Genomic DNA, 23,592 nt, shown 5'->3' with positions numbered 1-23,592 from the left:
ACTGACAGATTAAACATTCTAAGAAAATACTTAAGGTAATTTGACGATGGCTTTAGTCAGCCTGATTTTATTTATAAAGCAATTTTTAAAGTAATTTTATTTATAAAGCTAATATTTACAAACTAATTTGTGTATTGTGTATTTGTGTATATGATATTCAGAAAAATTCTACTTGATGGGTTCATATGTGGTTAAAATATTGAGAGTTAAAGAAAACACCAGTATTTCTCTATACACATAAAACATTCTAGGAAACATTAAAAGCACAAATCTGACACCAGTAAGTCATATGTGTGTGTGTGTGGTGTGACTATGCAAGTGTGTTTTTAGGCAGAATAGTTTGAATTTCACATTTTTAGACATATAAATCATATCTTCAAACAAAAGAGAAATCTAGCCATGGATTATATTTACTTGCTGCAGAAAATGAGAGCAAGTCAACTGTTGGAAGTGTCAAAACCTGCATTCTACTGTCCGTCAGTAATTTATTATCTGTGTGACACTTATCTAAGCAATGAAAGCCCTGTGCTGCAGGTTTTTTGATCTGTAAAGAAGAAGACAATTATAAATATTGTACGCCATTGATTGGTGTTAGGGATTAAAGTCAAAGAGTAGTGATACAAAGTGCTACACTCAGTTATAGATGTTCCATGTTAAGAAGTTTCTTAAGTCTTAGTAGATTACAAGATTTCATTTTTCAAATCTAAAGGCGGGTTTAGATCTGAGCATTTATGTTTACAAAGTCAATGATAACCTCTGAAGCCAGCATCTCATCCTCTTGCAATAGAGGAAAACAAATCCACTCTGTATTAGATCTGTTCCTTTGTGCTCTGTTGGCCGTGCGTAGTCACTCTGGCTCTGCATCTTTTGTAAAAAGATGGTACCTATAGCCTGAAACACACAGGATAGCACATATTCTCATGGCTCTGACCTTAAAGAAAAAAACACTTATCCATTTATATGGAGATAAAAAGTCGCAGAATAGAGAATAACATTTGTATTGCTAGAGGTTTAGAGGAACATCATGACCTGACCTATATGGGGAGTTTCAAGAACAAAGGATTCTGACACCAAGAAGTTTGCAAAAACTAACCATGCCCCTCCTTCAACTTGCTTTTAAAAATGCTTTCCTAAAACCCTTCAGGGACCTGGGTGTTTTGGGGGGATGGGGGGTGGTGGGGTGTGGGAATGAACCACCCATCTCCTTGCATGACCGTGCAGTAAACCTCACTCTGCTCCAGAACCTTGGTTTGTTTGGCCTTACTGGGCATTGGACTCACCAACCTCTATTTGTGCTGGGTCGGGAAAGACCCCTGGAAGAGGGAGCAGCGACCCGCTCCAGTGTTCTTGCTGGAGAATCTCACGGACAGGAGCCTGGCGGGCTAGAGTCCATGGGGTCCCAGAGTCAGGCACGACTGAGCGCCTAAGCACACACGGCACACAGCACAAACAATGACAAATAAATGGGACATGCATCAGTTTTCAGTCATACTCAAAGGCTGGCGAATGCATTACATTCCTAGTAGTTTTGAAACACAAGTTTCATAGTAAGTAGCAATTCAGCTCACTTTCCCAGCAATGTGATCTACGTGCGATAAACCCTGCCGTGCACCTCAGTCACACGAACCCAGCTTCTAAAACAAAATCCACACTTCTACTTGAGTCACAGCACACAGTGAAGGCTGACGCCCTGATGAAATCTGCAGCGGAGACTAGCAGAAGCTACACCCATGAACACTTGTATAGCAAAGCAAGGCTCGGGCAACCAGACCGAGTTACAAATTAATGATGGTACTGTGGAAGAAGCAACTTAGACTCGCATAGAAAGCCTGCAAAGGGAGAGGTAAGGATCAGATGGAAGGATATTTGATGATTCTCCTGTCGATAGACAATCTCTATGATTCTGAGAATAAGAAATTTTTTTTCTTATAAAAGCTCAATTCTTTCTCTGAATTTAAATTTGCTAAACCAGTGTTTATGAATACTTTCACGCTCTCGAAAAGTGGTAGTAGTTGCATGTATGTTTAGGTAGTCCATAGATCTATCCCATTAATAATATTTTTGTTCAACTGAAGTAGTAAGTTATTTTCAATGTGCATAAAATCTATCATCTCCCTCAGCCTGTTAACACACCCATGGGTTCCAGTCTGGCTGTTGGTACACAGAAACACCAATCCCTGTCCCCTCCACTTTGTGTGCAGGCATTTCACGTCTATCACTTTCTTTTTCATTCTTTCCTCCACGTTGCCATTTACCATAAGCCACACTTAAAAAAGGAAAAAGACAGCCAGGATCTATTCAAGGCATGGAGGGACTCAAACATTGTTGTACTGGATTGCAAAACACCCACTAAATATGTTTTTATTTAACGTATGTCCATTTCATCCTCTCTGTTTAAAGCATGGTTTGACAATCCAACTGCATAGTTGGATTTAACATATATTAGATGGAAAGTGCTTCTATTATATTTGTCTGCTTTCAAGGTAAGGACCGTGATTACCATTTTTTACTTTTCAAAAATCCATTGAAAGTTATCATCTATCAAATGTTTTATACGAAAGCAAGTGAAAAAATTGTCTAGTGTTTACTTAGACAAATAGAATATAAATGCCCCAATATGTTTGTCTAAGTTACTAAATAATACTGGGGAGGTAATAGCGGGAGGGAGGGGTTCACGTCATAATGAGGTAAACAAGAATTCCTAAGTTCTAGTCCTAATAATGAGTGCTAGTTATATGCTATTTTCCTTTTCTATTTGAAAATAAAACTTGAGGACTTATTATCTTTGAACTGTTTGCAACTGACATCTGTATATATAATTAGTGCTCTAGAAACCAACTGTCTAGGGTAAATCACATTTAACCAGTTTTGAGTACAAACATTCAACAAATAACTTACTGACTGTTAAATTGTGATTCTCTGGCAAAGTTTTGAATATCTACATTTATAGGTATTTTAATTTGTGCGTGAGTACTAAGTCGACTCACTCATGTCCGACTCTTTGTAACATTAGGGACTGTAGCCCACCAGGCTCCTCTGTCCCTGGCCCCGGGCAAGAACACTAGAACGGACTGCTCTGCCCGCACCCAGGGCATCTTGCCTGCCCGGAAATCGAGCCTGCACCTCTTAGGTCTCCTGCATTGTCGGTGGGCCCTTCACCACCACTGCCACGTGGGAAGCCCCCATTTGTGGCAGTCAGTAAGTATCAACTATGTTGTGTCTCACTTTTCATATGACAAGCTAAATACCATCATAAATAATATTCACAGATCACAGGATTCCCTATATAGACAATAAGTAGAGATAAAGGAATATACACACCAGTACAGAATGCATACATTCACACATTTTTTAATATCTTAGGGGAGAAACAATATAATTTCATAATTCAAACTTCATTCAACTCTTAAAAATATTTTTCTAATTTAATTCAATTTTTTTTTTACACAAATAAGCAGGAAAAGTTTACAAATCAGTCAGGGAATATGGATGGTGCATCACTGAAATTCAGTAAAAATATTTTAAAGTTTCCCCTTTAGAAAAGAGATCAGAGTGCAGTGGATTTCACTATCTAGAAATCTGTAAAATTTAGGTACCAAAGTGATGCATTCTTTTGGAACATGAAGCGATCACTTGTAAAGTTGCTATAACTTAATGATGTTTACACTCAGCTATGTGTTTAATGGAGCCTATAATTTTTATGTTGAATCCTTCCCCAAACTACACAGACCTTTGGGAAAAGCCTACACATACCATTTACCAAAGTAGTCCTTTATATATTGCTATATCGAGATCCTAAACTTCTTTCACCATTTAAATAAACATCAGTATGGATACAGTGTTGTGGCAGATAGACTTTAAAGTTGTCTCCATGATCTCAGCTGTTGTCTTGATATAATCCCTCCCCTTAGTATGCGTGGGACCTGGGACTCGTCCCAATCAATGTGCGTGCTTAGTTGCTCGGTGTCTGACTCTTTGTGGCCTCTTGCACTGTAGCTCCTCTGTCCTTGGCCATCTTCCAGGCAAGAACACTGGAGGGGGTTGCATGCCCTCCTCCAGGAGGTCTCCCAACTCAGGTATTGAACCCAGGTCTCTGCATTGCAGGCGGATTCTTTACCATCTAAGTCACCAGGGAAGCCCATGAATACTGGAGTGGGCAGCCTATCCCTTCTCCAGGTTATCTTCCCGACCCAGGAATCAAACCTGGGTATCCTGCATTGCAGGCGGATTCTTTACCATCTAAGTCACCAGGGAAGCCCATGAATACTGGAGTGGGCAGCCTATCCCTCCTCTAGGTTACCTTCCCGACCCGGGAATCGAACCTGGGTCTCCTGCACTGCAGGCGGATTCTTTACCATCTAAGTCACCAGGGAAGCCCTTCTAACCAACAGAACATGGCAAGTTGGGGGATGTCATTCCTATGATCACATTCACCTTGAATAAGACTCTCTGTTGCATACTTGCTCTGGAGTCTCTCCTCTACTAGCCTTGAAGAAGCAAGATTTCTTAAGTCCTCCAGCAGTAAAGAATGAAATGCTGTCAATAATCAAGGGAGTAAGGAGGCAGATACCTTCCTGACTGACCCTCCATATGAGAACACAGCCCTGGCAGACACTTGACTGCAACCTTGCAAAAGTTTCAGTAAACCCATGCCTAGCTCCTGACACAGAAACTGTGAGAAAATAAATGTGTATTGTGTTAAATTTGTGGTAGCTTTTTATACCTTATAGAAAATTAATATAAGAAAATATAAGAAAAAATGTTTGAGAAAAAACAATATAGAGGATATCTTTTCCCATTCATTAAAAAGAACACAGAAAAGTAGGTATACACACAAAAGGTAATAGCACAGCAAAATACACCTAATTCCAAGAGGTCTTTTTGTGGTCAAAGTCAGTACCTGGCAGGCACACGCAGTGGGAGGTGGCGAGGGCAGTGCGTTTTTATTATGACCGGCTTTTCAGCGTGAACGGTGACGTCATGTGAGTGTCTAATGACCACTGCTACAAAAGTGGGGGCTGGGTAAGTTCTCACAGTTAATATGATTTTCTGCTCTCCTAATATTCAAATATACCCTACTTAAAATGAACTAGCCGATTTGGGGTGCTCTATTGGAAATAGATCTCAAGATCCTAGAATTTGCCTGAAATGACAGATTTAGTTCAGATCATATAGCTTGCATTTTCCCTTAGCATAAGCATTCTTCCACTAATATTCCAAATAATAGCTAGGTGAGAAGGTAACTCAAGGAATGTTTTGCCTAGATAAGCTCACAATTTAGAAAGGGAAATGGAGAGATTTAGTTTAAAATGTGACTTATTCCCTAACACATGAACATACAGTCACAGGAAAGCAAAGAGTTGTTACAACCTCCAGAAAAAAAAAAAAAATCACAGGACTGCAAAGAAAAGTGATCTAACCATCCCATGTATAAAGGAAACAAATTTAGGATTATATTTCATTCAGATGTGGATGGATACATTTCCAGTGTTAAATATGGAATTTATACATGGGCACAAATTTAGTTAGAAAATAAACATTTCTGTGAGATTACTATGTGATCCTTATTACTATTTACAAAGAATATAATGACAAATCACAAAGAAAAATAAGCAAATTATCACAGACTAAAATCCTTTACACATTTTTCTACCCATGAATTCTCTGTTCCACATCTGAACTTAATAGTAGAATTTCTTAGCTGACGTTCAACACTCATTTCATTATTAAAGTGTATCAAAACTGATTTAAAAGACACAAAAGGAAAAACAATCAGCCAAAAACATGCTTTCTCCAGTGTTTGGCCAATGGGCTCTGGTTCACAGGAATACAGAAATGCAGCTGAAGGCCATCTGAGAAGCACTTCCTAGTTTACAAATGTCAGCAAGTGATTGATAAAGGAAGCTTCCTGTACGTTTCCATGTAACATAAAACATCATAGTCCAATGCTGATAAACCCCCATGTTGTATTTTTAAGAGAGTTAGAAGATCAAGTCAGAACAGTCAGAAACTGCCAATCAGTGATGAATGAGCACGCCGAATCACTGTTACATTGATGGATCAGGAAGGAGCCTGAGCAGAGCCTCCAGGGACTGTTTGTGAGCAAGCTGATGGCGCAGGACCCCCACCGCCTGTCCCAGAAGGACAACAGGTGGGTTTCATCCACTGGGAGCCCCTAGCTTAGCAAGAAAGTCACATCGTCATAGTTAGTGACCAGTAAATCACAACCGCAGATCAGAAGAAATACTCTTTCTGGCTTTCATTGACTGTACTTTGCATGTTGAGCTCACTTTTCAGAGCAGTTTCAGCATTGTCTCCAGTTTTTGGAATATTTGTTTCATTTTTTTGGTATAGCCATCTCTGTTGATAAATGCGTATAGCAATGGCAGTGATGCAGAGCAAAATAAATATCACAACCGCTATCACACCTAGAGAGAAGGGAAAATACAAAGTTGGATTACAAACTGCAAGTGTCAGCCTAACTAGAATCTACCTTAGCACCATTTATCATCAGAAAATTTGAAACCAAGTAATATTATAACATTAAGGCTACTCCTAAGTCCATGCAGACACAGAGGTTTTATGCCTTAACTCCAAAGACATGTCTGATTGGATTCCAGCTAATGCCTTCACACTAAAGTGCAGAAGCACACATGGGCCTCTTAGGTCCAACATGCACGGCTAACCGAGTAGGCGGGTTTCTATTTTTAAAAGGCATAGACTGTGCGGCTCCACCACAGAGTGATTAAATGCTCTGCCGCTGTTGTGCAGTTGCTAAGTTGTGACCGGTTCTTCGCGACAGCTCCTCCACCCTCCCCGTGTGCTGGTCTGTCTCCCAGAGCGCTCAGGTACTCAATCGTGTCTGACTCTCTGCAACCCATGGACTGTAGGCCGCCAGACTCCTCTGTTCGTGGAGATTCCCCAGGCAAGAGTACTGGAGTGGGTTGCCATGCCCTCCTCCAGGGGATCTTCCTGACCCAGGGATCTAGCCCAGGTCTCCTGCATCGCAGGCAGCTTCTTTACCACCTGAGGCACCACAGAGCTCAGATTCATGTCCACTGAGTTGACGATGCTATCTAACAGTGTCATCCTCTGCTGACCCATCTTTCCTTTCACCTCAATCTTTCCTAGCATCAGAGTCTCTTCCAATGAGTCAGCTTTTTGCACCAAGTGGCCAAATTTTTACCTGTTTTAATGAAAATTTGATTAAACTGTTATGCTGATATACAGTTGAACTACAATAATGTGGTGTATATTTCATCTGTGTCTACGAGCCCAAGAGAGTCTTAAGTGATTACTGCCTCTGGAGGTCTACACTCTTGTGTGACCCCCCTGTGACTTGCTTCTGACCAAAGCTGGTGGTCTGTACCTGACTATTTGTACATGATTACATGATGATGTTACATAAGACTGCAGCACCTGTCCTGTTGGAGTGTCCTTCTTCCTGCTGGCTCTGAGGTGGCAAGAGCCATGCTGGGAAGCCACCACGTGCCAAGGAGCTCTGTCTGTGAACCAGCGAAAATCCAGAAGCGCTCAGCACTACAGTTGCAAGGCAATGAGTGCAGCCAATGATCTATGCAAGCGAAACAGGCTCCATCCCCAGTGGGAACTTCAAATGTGACCCCAGCCCAAGATCCCAAATGACACACATTCATTTCAGCATTGTGAGACCCTAAGCAGAGGACCTGATTGAGATGTGTCCAAACTCCTGACCCATATAAACTGAGGAATAACACACGTGGATTGTGTTACATTGCTAAATAGGTGATAATCTGTCATGCAGCAATTGATAACTAATATACTATATTATAAAAATTTGTAGAAATATTAGTAACATTCAGTTATATGGAAAGTAAAGCATTTCTCATGTTGGGAATGTTTTAAGTATTGAAGACGTTAACTTTGCCAGTGGTTCTCAACCTTGGCTACGTAGTAGATGATAACAGAATTTTTGGTGGGAAGCTGTGGTATCAGTATTATTTCAAAAGTTTCACAGATTATTTTAATGCACCATCAAGCTAAGCCATCAGGATGTTAAGTCAAGCTATATCACATTACAGAAGAATAAATATCCAATCCATTCTGAAACAGGCAAAAAGGAACATTCACTAGTCAATATAGTTTTAAGATGATTGGCACAGGCATTAATTAGCATTTCCAATTAACAAATGTAAGCAAACACACGTTAGTGTTTAGTTATGTAAATCAAAATTTGTGTTGCAAAATGAAGTTTCTTTATTATACTCTGGGACAGATTTAAGCAAGTGTGATGGAGCCCAACAAACTTGAAGCTTGGTTGAGTGCAATTGGTCACAAAGATTCCTGAGCACATGCTATCAGGAACCAGACTCCTTAGCTGAGAAGAGGTAGCATATTTATTACTCTATGAATATTCTTAAATATTCATTCACAAGTAGAATATTCATTACTTTCAATATATTTTCCATCTCATGTGAGAGTCAATGACAGAGTTAATTATTTTTATGTTTAGTCATAGATCTTTGTTTTAAGAGCTATATCATATCCAATTTTAGTATCAGGGACCACTAACTCAGTAACAGTGATCAAACCAGTGATTATATGACCACTGTCACCACTACACTGACCCACCTATACATCCAGGATTTTCTGTGTGTGATAGATCACCTCTAACTTACCTTGTTTCTGCTTTGAGGTTTGGTGGGATCCTAGAATAACCTCCATCTCCACCCTCGATCTGAAGAAGCTGAGATAACCTGAAGAACACATCTGATGGCTTCCATAACCTTCCTATCAGCAACTCCAGTGTAAACGTGTTTTTGACAAGTGCTCACGCCTGTCCGTGTCTCTATCTACATGTCTGTATCTTTCTCTATCCATCCATCTGCCCATCCACAGGATAGACTGCTTGGCAAGAAATACTCTGTGATCTCTGGTTTATCAGGTTTGAATATTGATTAGGTTAATACTCCTTTCCTAGTGCTTCCTTTGTTTACAGGGGAGAAAATAGAAATGCAAAATGCAGAATATGGAGAAATTCACCTATTGGGATAATCCTGTAAACAGATCAAATATTTCACACAAAAGTGAAGTCTGGGATCAGTTTTTAAAAACCCTGATAGTTCTTTCAGGAACAAAACACGGGAGGTTTAGGTGCTCAGTAACTGACAAACCACACAGATGGAGGCAGGTCCAGGTACATCGTAGGGTCCAGGAAACTGCACCCTCTGCCCCTAAGACCCTCTGTGCTTGGCTCCCGTGTATCAGGGGCCAAACGGGAATTCCCAGGGGAGTGACACTAGCGTAACTTACTTTGTACATCTTGCCAGTGATCTTTAGCAAAAGCAATACAACTCTGTTAGTGGTAAAGAATCTGCCTGCCAATGCTGGAGATGCAGGAGACATGGGTTCAATTCCTGGGAATGGCAACCCACTCCAGTACTCCTGCCAGGAAAATCCCATGGACTGAAGAGCCTGGCCAGCTACAGTTCATGGGGTCCCAACAAGTCGGACACGACTGAACAACTGAGTACACACACATGCAGGCAATAAAACTAAGGACCACGTCTTTGTTCTTTCATCAATTTGACTTTTACCTTTGTTCTCTCTAATAAAAGGGCACCAACTATGATAATTTGCAAAATTTTGAACTTTGGTTCCTACTTTGTAAATATTAATCACATTTAAGTTGATTTATTTTCACTTAACTTTGACATTATAGTGAAGTTTTCTCATTAAAAAGAAATCAGAATGATTTAGGATTAAGAATTTAAATGTTTACAAGAAAGTTGTTCCTTTTGGATATGCATTATAAATAATATTTATGGTTTTTATTTGTTTTTGGAGTTATAAGATGGAGGTCATATTCCCCACTCTTTACAAAAATAAAAGTAATTGATACAAAAATGGAAATAATGACATTCTTACATAGATTTGATCAGCACTTTAAAATGTCTGAATACTTCACTAGTTGTCTGGAGAAACCTGGTGTCTTAATAAATGCAGGCAGATCCAATCTGAGCAGGTGTGTAGCTGGCCTAAACAGTGGACCCCAGTCCAATCACCCACCTCTGGGAGCAATCACCTCACTGAGGTGGCAGAGAATGGACAGTAGTTTACTTCTACTCACCAGGCAGAGTTGGCACCTGACTCACATTTCCATAATCTAGTTAAGCAAATTAAAATGTTCTTTGAATTTGGTAAGGAGGGAGAATTGAATATTAATTTTTGAGTCCTACCTGGATAAATTTTGTTTCAGGGTATATAATAGAAGATATTTAAAGTGCAATTACTTTTACTTCTTCATATATATATATATATATATATATATATATATATATATTTACACACACACACATATATGAATGGATTTACTTAATGGATATCTATATCTATCAGTCTAGATAGATAAGATAGCTACCTATTTCTCTGCCGAAAGATAAGCTTGATGCTAGATACAGTTTTATATCTTTATGTTTAGGTAAATGACAATTTGTATAATTTAGGTGCTTCTCCTGTAAAATGTTGCATTTTTTAGTTCAAATAAAATTAAATTTTATTTAAAATAAAATTTATTTTCTTTTCAAATTTAGAGAATAATTGTTTTGCAATGTTGTGTTAGTTTCTATTATATGACAAGGTGAATCAGCAGCTTTCCACTAGCTATTTTACACACAGTAGTGTATATATGTCAATGCTACTTTATGTTTTATTTTTAATCTTATTTTTAAGTGTTCTGGGGTAAGGGGCTGACCAATGGCTATTTTACATCAAAGAAGTAAAAGTAAATGTGTCTTAAATATGCATCCATTCTGAGAGAAACTAATGACTATTTTCAAGTGAAACACCTCTTATTATTATAGTTGGCAACCATCCTTTAAAAGGAGGAGCCATCAGTTCCTTCTACAAAGCTTCTTCAAGGGGGCTGAGTTCGGTTCAGTTACAGCAAGAACATCAGCAAATGTGCGTGGTCTGCCATGGCCCGACAATCCTCACGGATCCTCAGACATTTTCCTGACTTTGCTACCGGCGACAACAGAACCAGGAAGAGGTCGTTCGCGGCCGTTACCTCCGATGACCGCGGAGTCCCCTCCGTCCGCGTTAACTAGGGGCTGCCCCGCATCGGCTGGTCCAGAACGCCCTACAGCAGAAAACGGGAGAGTGACAGAGTGGAAAGGAGCTCTGAGAAACCCACAAACGCCTGAAAGAGGAGCAGATAATGCAGCGACAGACACGAATTTGAAGCGAAGAACCAAGAAATGGAAAGACCAGAGGAGTGAGAAGATGAGTTGAGGACTCGGAAACCTGGCATGGAGGCTCTGAGCATAGTCCTGCCGGCGCGCGAAGCGAGTGCAGGCGCAGGGGATGGAGATGGAGCGAGCCACACACCTGCATCGCCGGCGAGAGGGCGGGTGGCCTCCCGCGCCGGGGCTCCGGGCCCCGCCGCATCCGCGCAGCGGGGCGCGGGGGCCACGTGTCCGCGGACGGTGACCTGGGCGCGGCCGCCCGCGCGCAGCGCCGCCTTCAGAGGCACTGCGGGCCCGAAGCGCACGGCGGAGAGGCAGCCGGTGAAGCCGCGCGCGCCCGCCCGCAGCGTGTCCGGGTCCGCGCCGAGGGGCTCTGCGGGGAGAAGCGGGACACACCGTTAGGGCTCCTGGGCGTCTGGCGCGCACGCCGGACCAGCCTGCCCCTGCGCACCCGCGAGGAACCGAGGCCCCGGCAAGCCCCTCCTCCTCCTCCTTAGGAGAAGGTCCAGGCGTGCCAGAGAGGCCTGGGCTGATGCCCTGCCTTGGTTGATACTCCCCGGGGGGAACATTAAAGCTTCCTTGGATGCAGTCACTTTTACGGGCGAATGAAATCCTCCTCCACCAATGCAGTTCTCAGAATATTTTGAACGGGATTTGTGACCAGTATTGTAGATGGTTGGTGACCTAGGTCTCATGAGTTGGGGGACGGCAGAGTTCTGGGAACTCCTCCTGAAGTTACCTCCTAATTAATATTTTAGTCTTGCTGACTGTTCTGAGCCTCACAGTGAGGGCATATCCTTACCCACAGCTGCTGTCCCGGGAACTCCACACCCCACTTTCTTTCCCCTCTCCATAAGGGTGATCTCTGTCCCTATTCTATAAATAAAGGCTTGCCCTCACCAGCCCCATCCTGATCCCCATTCTCGCCCCAAACTGACAGAGGTTGGTTATTAAGGCCTAAAGAAGAGCCGCGGTTGACACAGGCGAGCAGAGCATCAATTCCGTCCCTTTGGTGATGCCTGCATCCCGCAGTGCACGTGCTCAGTGGGCATGAAATCTGACCCAAGACTTCAAGTTTAAATGTGTCAGTCAGGGAAGGAAGAATCTGCATCCCCCTCTGTGTGAGGCAACTTTGGCATCTGCTGTCAGACTCCTTCCTGCTTCATCACGTGTAGAAAGGTTCATAGTCTCTTCTTTTTCAAGCAATCATAAACAGTTACCAAGAATTTACCAAATGACTCCCATAGTCTGGGCATTGTGTTAAGCGATTTATAGAGGTTATTTTTTAATGTTCAAACCACCCTGAGTACTTTTGTTCCTATTTGAAGTTAAATTAAGGGACAAGTAAGTGGGGGTCATTATATTATTCTTTCTTCTTTAATGAATGCATGTACCTGCCATAGAATATGTGTATATATTCTGGAAGTGTTTTGGCTGGCATAATGCATGCATGCTAAGTCACTTCTGTCGTGACTTAGGTCCCACTCTTTGTGACCCCTGGACTGTAGCTCACCAGGCTCCTCTGTCCATGGGATTCTCCAGGCAAGAACACTGGAGCTGGATGTTGTGCCCTCCTCCACGAGGCTGGCATAATAGTCAGCCTTTAAGTTTACCCTGAAAATCTGAGCTCTGAATCGATCATGATGCTGTGGATAAACTCTCAGAGGACAGCCTTTATTTCCCTTGAGTTTGAGTTTTTGAGGAGCACTGCTCTTTTGTCTCCATTTCCTGATGAAAATAAATAATAATAAATAGCTTTTATGGGACATGTGTCATCCAGTTCATACATGCTGCTGCTGCTAAGTCGCTCAGTCGTGTCCGACTCTGTGCGACCCCATAGACGGCAGCCCACCAGGCTCCCCCGTCCCTGGGATTCTCCAGGCAAGAACACTGGAGTGGGTTGCCATTTCCTTCTCCAATGCATGAAAGTGAAAAGTGAAAGTGAAGTTGCTCAGTCGTGTCTGACTCTTAGCGACCCCATGGACTGCAGCCCACCAGGCTCCTCCATCCATGGGATTCTCCAGGCAAGAGTACTGGAGTGGACTAGACACTGAAAAATAAAGGGCTATTGTTATCATAAAAATAAAGTGAGCATTTAGAGCAGGATTTAGTGATGTGCCTCATGCTATGCCACTAGTAAGCCGTTGGCGAGAACTTTTGAATAGGAGCGTTTGAACTCTGAAGCCAGGAGTGTAACCTCGCTGGCAGTGAGCTTTGCCAGCTGGCTTTATCCGGAGCATCAGTTACAGAAGGTCACTGTCTTTAGCTCATCCATCTCCCTCATGCAGCACGGGGAAGCTCCTGGTGGACAGTGTGCTTTATTCTCGTCTTCCCCTGCACTTAGCTTAGAGTCTGTAACACAGGACACGTGTTATATATAACACGCAATATATACTTTATAATCTAAGAATACACTTAGTCCTACCGCCACCCTTCTGTGGACAGTCTGGCTGTTGACATTTATAAAATATGGCCCTCTCAAGGTGTGTTCTGAGAAATTCAGAGGTCCCTCCTTGTGATTCTGGGGAAGACTGAAGGCAGGAGAAGGGGACAACAGAGGATGAGATGGTTGGATGGCATCGCCGACTCAATGGACCTGAGTTTGAGCAAACTCCGGGAGATGCTGAAGGACAGAGAATCCTGGTGCGCTGCGGTCCACAGGGTCACAAAGAGTCAGACATAACTGAGCAACTGAACAACACCATCACCTTGTGATAAAAGATGACTTGAACTGGCTTCAGCTAAGGATGCATGTCCATAGCTGGCTGACATCTTACGCCACTGAGTTTTACCGAATGTCATGGTAACTAAACACGTCCTTATTGTCATTAAAGGTAACCAACATACTCTGAAGCTTCTTTTGAAGGGTGAAAAAATATGCCACTCCCAAATATGCCACTTTGGCATAAGGATTATTTACTTATGACCAGAGATAAGCAGTCCAGCCCAGAGAAATCTGTACCTACAAACATTGTTAACAGACACTCTCCTCATACATTTTATTACTTTTTCACAATCGCCACTCTTTGTTCAAATTCGTATATAAATACTTGGGCCTACCTGCGTTTTGGGTCTTCAGTTTCCTATGGGGGCCACATATACATTTACAAATCTTTATGTTTTTCTCCTGTTAATATGTCTTAAGTAAATTTAATTCCCAGGCCCAGTCATAGATCTTAAGAGAAAACAGGTCAAGCATTGTCTCCCCTATAAACTCATGGGGTGGAATTCTTGAATCTTATTACAGGTTGTTACTTTTTCCCCTATTAAACTTCATTTCATAATGAGATAAATTTTGTATCTTTATTTCTTCTGGCTTGACAAAAAGCTGTACCTTCAAGAAAAATGGTCTAACTTTGAGATTTTCAGCAAATGCACTGGGAGCTATTTGAGCTTACAAAATTTTTTTCATGAGTTTAAAATTGCAAAAATAAGGTTTGCTATGGAAAAGACCTCTAAAAAGATCTAAACTCAAGGGACATGCATTTGCATTATTATAATCATCATAAACATCTCTCTGACACACATAGCTATATTGGCCAAGTTGATTATATGAAATATCAAATAGCTTTATGCATGTGGAATTTTAGGTAGATTCCTAAGTACACTGAAGTAAAATAAGCTTGGCACAACCCCACTAAAGGATTATCAATTAAAAGGTTACTTGAAAGATGACTTTATTTTTTAAATTTTGCATTCAGACAGTATCTGTTTCTTTCTTTTTTTTATTTATTTGTTTATTTTTTTTTAGGTTTTTTTTTTTTTAATTTTTATTTTTTTTCCATTTATTTTTATTAGTTGGAGGCTAATTACTTTACATCATTACAGTAGTTTTTGTCATACATTGAAATGAATTAGCCATGGATTTACATGTATTCCCCATCCTGGTCCCCCCTCCCACCTCCCTCTCCACCCGATCCCTCTGGGTCTTCCCAGTGCACCAGGCCCGAGCACTTGTCTCATAAAGGAAGATACCCTTGCTTGTGTAACCCAGGACTTTTGCAAGGCTAAAATACTGGAGAAAAAATTACAGGTAAAATAAAAGTTTTAGCTGTTGGACAAAAAGAGCAACTAGACACTACTAGTTTTTCTTGTCAAAGTTTTGACCTGAGCACCACCAGGCAAGGGTAACAGAAGGAACCCAGGACAGACATATCATAACGAGTTAGATCAATTTTGTGGAATTTATTTTTTTAAAGATAACCTGGCTTCATATCTGTAGATAGTGTTATTACTAAAGAAAGAAACATCAGTAGTATATTATATTACATTATACTTTCCCATATTTCAAGGTACTTTATTTATATATATATGTGTGTGTGTGTGTGTGTGGATTTGAGAATGTGAATGTGTATGGGAGGATTTATATGTATCTGGATAGCCTATCCTTAATCACGTAGCTTTAACTATGCTATGCATGTATGTATGGGTATAAATATATATTGAAAGGTTTGGTGATCATAACTTTCTGTCATTTTCCCAACCTGAGGTCATGGTTTTTATTCTTTTTTTTTTTTGATTGGAGTAATTCTCTAGTATATTCTTCAGATGGGATGCTTGAATAATAATTAATCTTAGTCTTTCCTTGTTATCCAAAATATCTTTTATAACCTTGTCAGATAAATTATATATTAGATGCTTGAGTTTCAATCATTCTTCTTAGCAGTATAGCTATATCATTATATCATTTTTATTCTGTTGTTGCAAATGAAAAATTGGATGCTGGTACCAATACTATTATTTTTATTGTAGCAACTTCTGCCTGAAAAGTTTGGAAGACTTTTCTCTATGGTTTTATAATTCAGGGATTTTCCCAGAATTTCTGCAGATCTGTGTCTATTCTCATTAAGATCAATAAGTCCTTTCAATCTGCAACTCAGGTTTTCCTTTAGTTAAGAGAAATTTTTTAATACATAATTTTTGTCTTCGCTTTTAATTCTCTTTTTTGGATCTCCAATTATTCACACTAAATGTTCTAGATCTAACTTCCAAGTCCCTTTTATTTTCCCTCCTAATTTCTGCTTCTTAATCTTTTTGCTTATGGCATGATAACTCCATGTCACTTTTAAGGAAAATCAGTGATGTGTCTCCTCTTTAGATCATCCAGTGACATTTTTAAAAGTCATATTAACTCCCAGAGTTTATGTTTGTATCTGTATGTGTGATTTTATTAAAATCTTGAGTGCCAAGTTTTATCCTAGTTTTCTGTCTTCTTCAATAGCTCTAAATTGATGTGGAAATTTTATTTGTTGTTTTTTCTTCTTGCCCCATCCCCACTATTACTTTTAGATTCTCTTAGTGGTGGTATCATTATTTACTCAGAGAAGGCAGTGGCACACCACTCCAGTGCTCTTGCCTGGAAAATCCCATGGAGGGAGCAGCCGGGTGGGCTGCAGTCCTCGGGGTTGCTAAGAGTCAGACAAGACTGAACGACTTCACTTTCACTTTTTATTTTCATGCATTGGAGAAGGAAATGGCAACCCACTTCAGTGTTCTTACCTGGAGAATCCCAGGGATGGGGGAGCCTGGTGGGCTGCCGTCTATGGGGTCGCACAGAGTCGGACACGACTGAAGCGACTTAGCAGCAGCATTATTTACTTATATATTTATTGGGACAGCTTGTTGGAACTCCATGGTTGGAGATGTTATACAACACACAAGTCCTGACACCCTGGACAGTGCCGCTTCTCTGCCCCTGTAGTCAGCAGCAGACCTGCAGGCAGACTGTCTGGCTTCCTATGAAGCATAGGAAGAGGTCTCTCAGCCTTGCCTTCACCATAGTAGGAAGGATATGACCCAAAGATCCATCCCTCTATCAGCTTCAGAAGGAGCAGAGAGAATGGGGATCATCATGTGGAGCAATGTTGACCTTCCCTATGGAAGGCTTGAGTTCTCTGAAAGGCAAGCTTTCCCTAGGATCTACAGGCTTCACACACCACCCAAGACTCTGCTATGTCCTCCTTCAGCTGCTGCTAAGTCACTTTAGTCATGTCTGACTCTGTGCAACCCCATGGACAGCAGCCCACCAGGCTCCCCCGTCCCTGGGGTTCTCCAGGCAAGAGCACTGGAGTGGGGCTGCCATTTCCTTCTCCAGTGTCCTCCTCCAGTCCAGGGGGCAAATCCTCACCTCTGCTCTCTTATTCACACTTCCCTGCCTTCTTCTGCCTACTGGGCTGGCCCTACAGTTCCTGGGTTTAGGGGTACTAGTAAGTTGAATTGGGAGTAGAAACAAGTCTTATGGTCCAAGCTGCCATTTCCCAGACCTAGGTCCACACAAGTCAGCATTCAAATTAACAGAACTGTGCTTAGAAACACAGTGTGAATCTGTCTTCCCTATTAGCTGACTCCTGAAATCCCATCCTTAAGGATCCTTCCTTTTGGTTCAAAAATCTTCCCTTTAAAGTGCAAAGAAAAAAAAAGGTGGGGGAAACCTCAGGCAAAACTTAATGCATATTAGAAACTTACATATTAGGATGAAAATGTTTGATCAACCCTTAGCTTGAGAACACGGGCATCAACAAGAAGGGCGGGAAAATCGGGGGCACTTTCAAGACAGGGTAAGGAGGGGGCAGGAAAGTGGTTTGAGTGTGAATGTGAAGCAAAGTCACCTCCAGGAAAGAGTGTGCTGAGGGCTGAGAACAAAGTTCATTTCCACTGTAATTCTGAGTAAACCCTCTTAAATCACTTTGGATGAAAACAGATTTAATCTATTTTTTCTCTTAAAAATTGTCTGTGTTACAAAATCTTGAGAGCAGTATCAGACTTCCAACAATTCAGGGCATAAACATTCTCAGCTGTCTCAGGTGTCGGTAGTGTTGCCTTTAAAATACATTGCCAAGGCCATGCATTCTAACACAAGAGATGACTTCTGGTTTTGTGAGGACAAGCATGTTAATGAAAGGTCCACAAGGAAAGGGAAGGAGCAAAGTGAAGAGCTTTCTGCTGCCCACAACGAGCAGTGCTTCTGCAAGGCACTGGCGGTAAACAGCGGAAGCAAAAAGAGTGTTTCCAAGATTCCCTAAGGCTGTCATCTACAAGCAAGTATCAGGAGAAGTTAGCTGTCCATGGAATTGCAGAAAGCAATGAAGAGCATCAGAAAGTGAAAATACGTAGCTAAGTGAATACTGACTGTTGAAACAAGAGCAGTAATAATGTCTCGTGGAAAAAATAGTACCCATAAGTGAAGTACATGACAACATGGCAAAAAGGGTGGAAGAGGAAGTAAAATGGGAATCAAAATAAGGTTTCTATGTAGTTTGGGAAGTGTACATTCAAGGTAGAATGTAATAAATCAAGTATGAGTAATCTTTTGAGTAACAGCTAAAAAAATAAAGAGGCACAGCTATAAAGCTGATCCCAAAGATTAATAGTCTCAGATGAGAAGCGATTCAGCTGCAAGTTAACATGAGAATAAACAAACTGGTATATTCATGCAATAAACGACTATCAAGCAAAGAAAGCTAGTGAACCGTGACTACATGCAACAAATGTTAAAAAACATTTTGGCAAACAGAATTGGCTAAATGAATATAAATATCAGCCTGCTATTTATTTTGGACTTGATGAAACAACAGTGAACATCCTTTAATCTAAATAAATGACATGATTAGAAAATGATGCTAAGTAGAATTTTCAGCCTGTCTTTTGAACAGTTCATCATTGGAGGGACCTGATTTTCAGAGTCAGCAAGAAGTGACTTATTCTCCCTTCCCTGCACTCCACTTCCACCACACCAAACTATCGCTGGCACTTCCCAATACCTGGGAAGCAATCACGGGTAATCTGGAACTCCGAGCACTTTAACAAGCACTCTCAGAAGGTATTTCCTGGAATACTTGTTGTTTAGTCACTAACTCGTGTCTCACTCTTTGAGATACCATGGACTGCAGCCCACCAGGATCCTCTGTCCATGGAATTTTCCCAGCAAGAATACTGGAGTGGGTTATCATTTCCTCCTCCAGGGGATCTTCCCAATGCAAGGTTAGAACCCTCATCTCCTGTTTGGCAGGTGGATTCTTTACCACGGAGCCACCTGGGAAGCCCAATTGGCAAAAATAGTCTTTAGTAAACTAAAAAGATTCTTCCTATAATAACATTTGAGTAGACTTTCACATAACAAAGAAACGTCAGAATTCTACATGTTTGCTGCTTTCAGCTCATCACCTTCTCTAAATTGTGATTAGGCTCATGTATCTTCTCCTTGATATACCCTCACTCCAACTCAGATGTCCAAGTTCTTCCCTCTCTATTTTCCATCAAATCCTATTCTTGAATAAACTCACTCATACAATAGAAGAAATGTCCAGTTATGACTCAGTGTTTCAACTCTCCCAGGGACATGTGCAGAAAATGCATTATTAGCAAAAGAAATAAATCTCTAATTGAATTTTTATTATTCAGATATAATTCACATCTCATAAAATTCACCCTTTTAAAATGTACAATTCAGTGGGTTTTTACAGTTGTAAAACTATTCCCAGTATGTAACTGCAGAATCTATCATCCTCAAAGAAATCCTGTACATATTAGTGGTCACTCCTCACTCCTACCTGCCCCCAGTCCCTGATAAATCTAAACTGCTTTCTGTTTCTATGGATTTAACTATTCTGGGCATTTCATATAGAAGAAGTCATACAGTATGTAATATTTTGTGTTTATCTTCTTTCATTTAGCACAAAGTTTTCAAGGTTCATCCATATGATCCCATGTATGAGTACGTCATTACTTTTTATGGGCCAGCATTCCACTGTACACAACTTTTGTCTGTTCCTTAGTTGACAGACGCAGGAGCTGCTCCCAATTTTTGGTTCTTACGGATAACACTTCTCTGAAGACTCAGGCACACTTTTTTATGTGGATATATGCTTTCAGTTTCTTTGGGTATTTACCTGTAGTGGAATTTCTGGGTCACTTGGTAACTGTGTTTAACGTTTTCGGGAACTGCCAAACTGTTTTTCCCCAGCAGCTGCACAATTTTACATTCTCATCAGCAAGGCACAGGAGTTCCGATTTCCCCATATCCTCTATGACACTTGTTACTGTCTGTCCTTATGACCACAGCCGTCTCACTGGGTGTGAAACAGTGTGTGCGTGCTTAGTTGTTTCGGCCGTGTCCGAGTCTTGCTGACCCGTGGACTGCAGCCCACCAGGCTCCTCTGTCCTTGGGATCCTCCAGGCAAGAGTACTGGAGTGGGTTACCAGCCCTCCTCCAGGGGGTCTTCCCAGCCCAGGGACAGAACCCGTGTCTCCCGTGTCTGCTGCGTTGCAGGTGGATTCTTCACTGCTGGGCCACCAGGGAAGGCCGTGAAAATGGTATCTTGTGGTTTTGACTTGCATTTTGTTGATGACTAGTTATTCTGAACATCATTTTTTTGTTCATCTTTTGTGTATCTTCTTTTAAAAAATGTCTACCCAGACCCTTTGGTCATTTTTAAGTTAGTTTACCTATCTTTTTATTGTTTAGTTGTAGGAGTGCTTTATATATTCTCTATAAAAGCCTCTTATCTGATTCATGACTGGCAAATATTTTTCTTCATTTTATGGGTTGTCTTTTTACTTTCTTGATAGTGTCCTTCGAACTACAGAAGTGTTAATTTTAATGAGGTCCAATTTATATATTTTTCTTTGCTGCTTATGCTTTTGAGAAACTTTGATCTAACCCAAGGTTTTTGAAAAAGCTTCTCTAAGAAATCATTGCCTAGTCCAAGGTTACAAAGACTTATAGTTATGTTTCACTCTAAGAATTTTATAATTTTAGGTACAAAGTTAGGTCTATCATCCATTTTGAGTTAATTTTTGTGTCTGGTGTTAAGTAGGGGTCCTACCTCACTTTTTAAACTTGTGGATATCCAGCTGGGCCAGCACCATTTGTTGAAGAGACTTTTTTTTTTTTTTCCCTCTACTGAATGGCCTTGGCATCAATGTTAAAAGTCAGTGGACCATAAATACATAGCTTTACTTCTTGACTGTTGATCTACTCCACTAATCAATATATATCTCTTATGCCAATACCACATAGTTTTGATTACTGTGGCCTTGTTCTAAGTTTTGAAATCATGAAGAATGAGACCTCCATCTTTATTCTTCCTCTCAAGATTGTTTTGGCTATTTGGAACCCTTGCATTTCTACATGAATTCTGGAATCAACTCTTCAATTTCTGTAGAAAAGACCATTTGGATTTGGATATGAGCCTGTAGATAAACTTGGGGAGCACTGCCATCTTAGCAACACTGAGTCTTTTAATCCATGAACACATATATTTCTATTTATGTAACTCTTGCATAATTCCTTCCAACAATATTTTATGGTTTTCAGTGTACATATCTTGTACTTCTTCTGTTAAAGTTATTTCAAAGTATTTGCTTCTTTTTAATGCTATTGTGAATAGAATTCATATTTCATTCTTCATGTTAGCCTTGTATTATTCATTGCTAATATATAGAAATACAATAAATTATTGTGTGTTGATCTTGCATCTTTGCCAAAACTATGTATTAGTTCTAATAGCTTTTTCCATGGAGATCATGTCCTTTACAAATACAGATAATTTTATAGAAAAAGATCATAGCTTTTCCCCTATGAGATCATGTCCTTTACAAATACAGATAATTTTACTTCCTTTTTTATTGGATATTTTTTGCTCTTTTCCTTGCCTAGCAGCCCTCATTCAAATCTGCACTACTGTCTTGAACAAAAATGGTAAGAGTGGACACCCTTATCTCATTATTGATCTTAGGGGGAGACTTCCATTATTTCACCATAGCTGTGTGGTTTTTGCAGATGCCTTTTTTACACATGAGGAAGTCCCTTTCATTTCTAATTTGTTCAGTGTTTTTACTATGAAAGCATGCTGGATTTTTTTCAAATACTTTTTCTCTGTCTATTGAGTCAATCGTGTGCCTTTTGTCCTTAACTCTATAAACACAGTGCATTACATTGATTTTTATCTGTTGAGCCAACCTTAAATTCCTGGAAGAAATCTTACTTGGTCATGGCATATAATAATTTTTATATATTATTGCATTAGACTTGTTAATAATTTGCTGAGCATTTTTGCATATACATTCATATTCCTGAAATTTTATAAACTTTGTGTCTTTCTATGTAAATTTCTTCTAAATGAGATAAATTCTTAGGGAGAGTATAGGAAAGACTAACACATGTCACATAATTCAAGGGTGTTTTACTATCTAAGCTCTAGTCTCTCCATGCAGATCTCAGTAGGTACTTTCCATGAATTATTTATTACCCAATTATCATATATGAGTTCCATTTCCACATACAGTCTTTCAGTTGATTTCTTTTCCCACTCAGATAATTGGCTTACTAAAGTTTATTCACATGACTATATTGATTTGAACTGTATTCTCCCCTAGGAAAAGACAGGAAGATGTATCTTTAGTTTGCACACTTCAAGAACAGATTTTTGTTTTGTTTTGATATTTGAGGTTTGTTATTTTGATTTTTTTTTTTTTTTTAATGCTCAGAACCCAAAATAAACAGATTGCCAATTATACAAAAGTCTTTAGAGAAATAAAATGTAGCAAAAATGCTACGGTACCTTCAGTTCAGTTCAGTTGCTCAGTTGTGTCCAACTCTTTGCGACCCCATGAACTGCAGCATGCCAGGCCTCCCTGTCCATCACCAACTCCCAGAGTCCACCCAAACCCATGTCCATTGTGTCGGTGATGCCATCCAACCATCTCATCCTCTGTCGTCCCCTTCTCCTCTGCCCTCAATCTTTCCCAGCATCAGAGTCTTTTCAAATGAGTCAGCTCTCTGCATCAGGTGGCCAAAGTATTGGAGTTTCAGCTTCAGCATCAGTCCTTCCAATGAACAACCAGGACTGATCCCCTTTAGGATGGACTGGTTGGATCTCCTCGCACTCCAAGGGACTCCCAAGAGTCTTCTACAACACCACAGTTCAAAGCATCAATTCTTTAGCACTCAGCATCTTTTAGAGTCCAACTCTCACATCCATACATGACTACTGAAAAACCATAGCTTTGACAATACCAGCCTTTGTCAACAAAGCAATGTCTCTGCTTTTTAATATGCTGTCTATGTTGGTCATAACTTTCCTTCCAAGGAGCAAGCATCTTTTAATTTCATGGCTGCAATCATCATCTGCAGTGATTTTTGAGCCCCCCCAAAAAAAGCAAGCCACTGTTTCCACTGTTTCCCCATCTATTTGCCATGAGGTGATGGGACTGGATGCCATGATCTTAGTTTTCTGAATGTTGAGCTTTAAGCCAACTTTTTCACTCTCCTCTTTTACTTTCATTAAGAGGCTCTTTAGTTCTTTTTTTGCTTTCTGCCATAAGGGTGGTGTCATCTGCATATCTGAGGTTATTGATATTTCTCCCG

General features: G+C 40.5%; 1 protein-coding gene across 4 annotated transcripts in view; it reads right to left on the bottom strand.

Annotated features, from left to right (window-relative positions):
- Positions 1-4,779: 4,779 nt before the first annotated feature.
- LOC110121671 (contactin-associated protein-like 3) overlaps positions 4,780-23,592 on the bottom strand; it is an 89,701-nt gene continuing 70,888 nt past the window's right edge. Inside the window, exons 14-16 of one of the 4 annotated variants that reach the window (XM_070464614.1) lie at positions 11,284-11,598; positions 11,048-11,119; positions 4,780-6,428 (exon numbers count right to left, since the gene is read on the bottom strand). In XM_070464614.1, the coding sequence (XP_070320715.1) occupies positions 6,235-6,428; positions 11,048-11,119; positions 11,284-11,598 (581 nt within the window). In that variant the 3' untranslated portion in view covers positions 4,780-6,234. Of the gene's footprint in view, positions 6,429-10,337; positions 11,120-11,283; positions 11,599-23,592 lie in introns of those variants that run through there. The other 3 variants (XM_070464615.1, XM_070464617.1, XM_070464616.1) reach the window with 3 other exon arrangements.

Source organism: Odocoileus virginianus, unplaced genomic scaffold, assembly GCF_023699985.2.
Source record: "Odocoileus virginianus isolate 20LAN1187 ecotype Illinois unplaced genomic scaffold, Ovbor_1.2 Unplaced_Contig_34, whole genome shotgun sequence".
Classification (NCBI taxonomy): Eukaryota; Metazoa; Chordata; class Mammalia; order Artiodactyla; family Cervidae; genus Odocoileus; species Odocoileus virginianus.
Note: the sequence above shows the minus strand (reverse complement) of the source record. Positions and strands in the feature narration are given on the sequence as shown.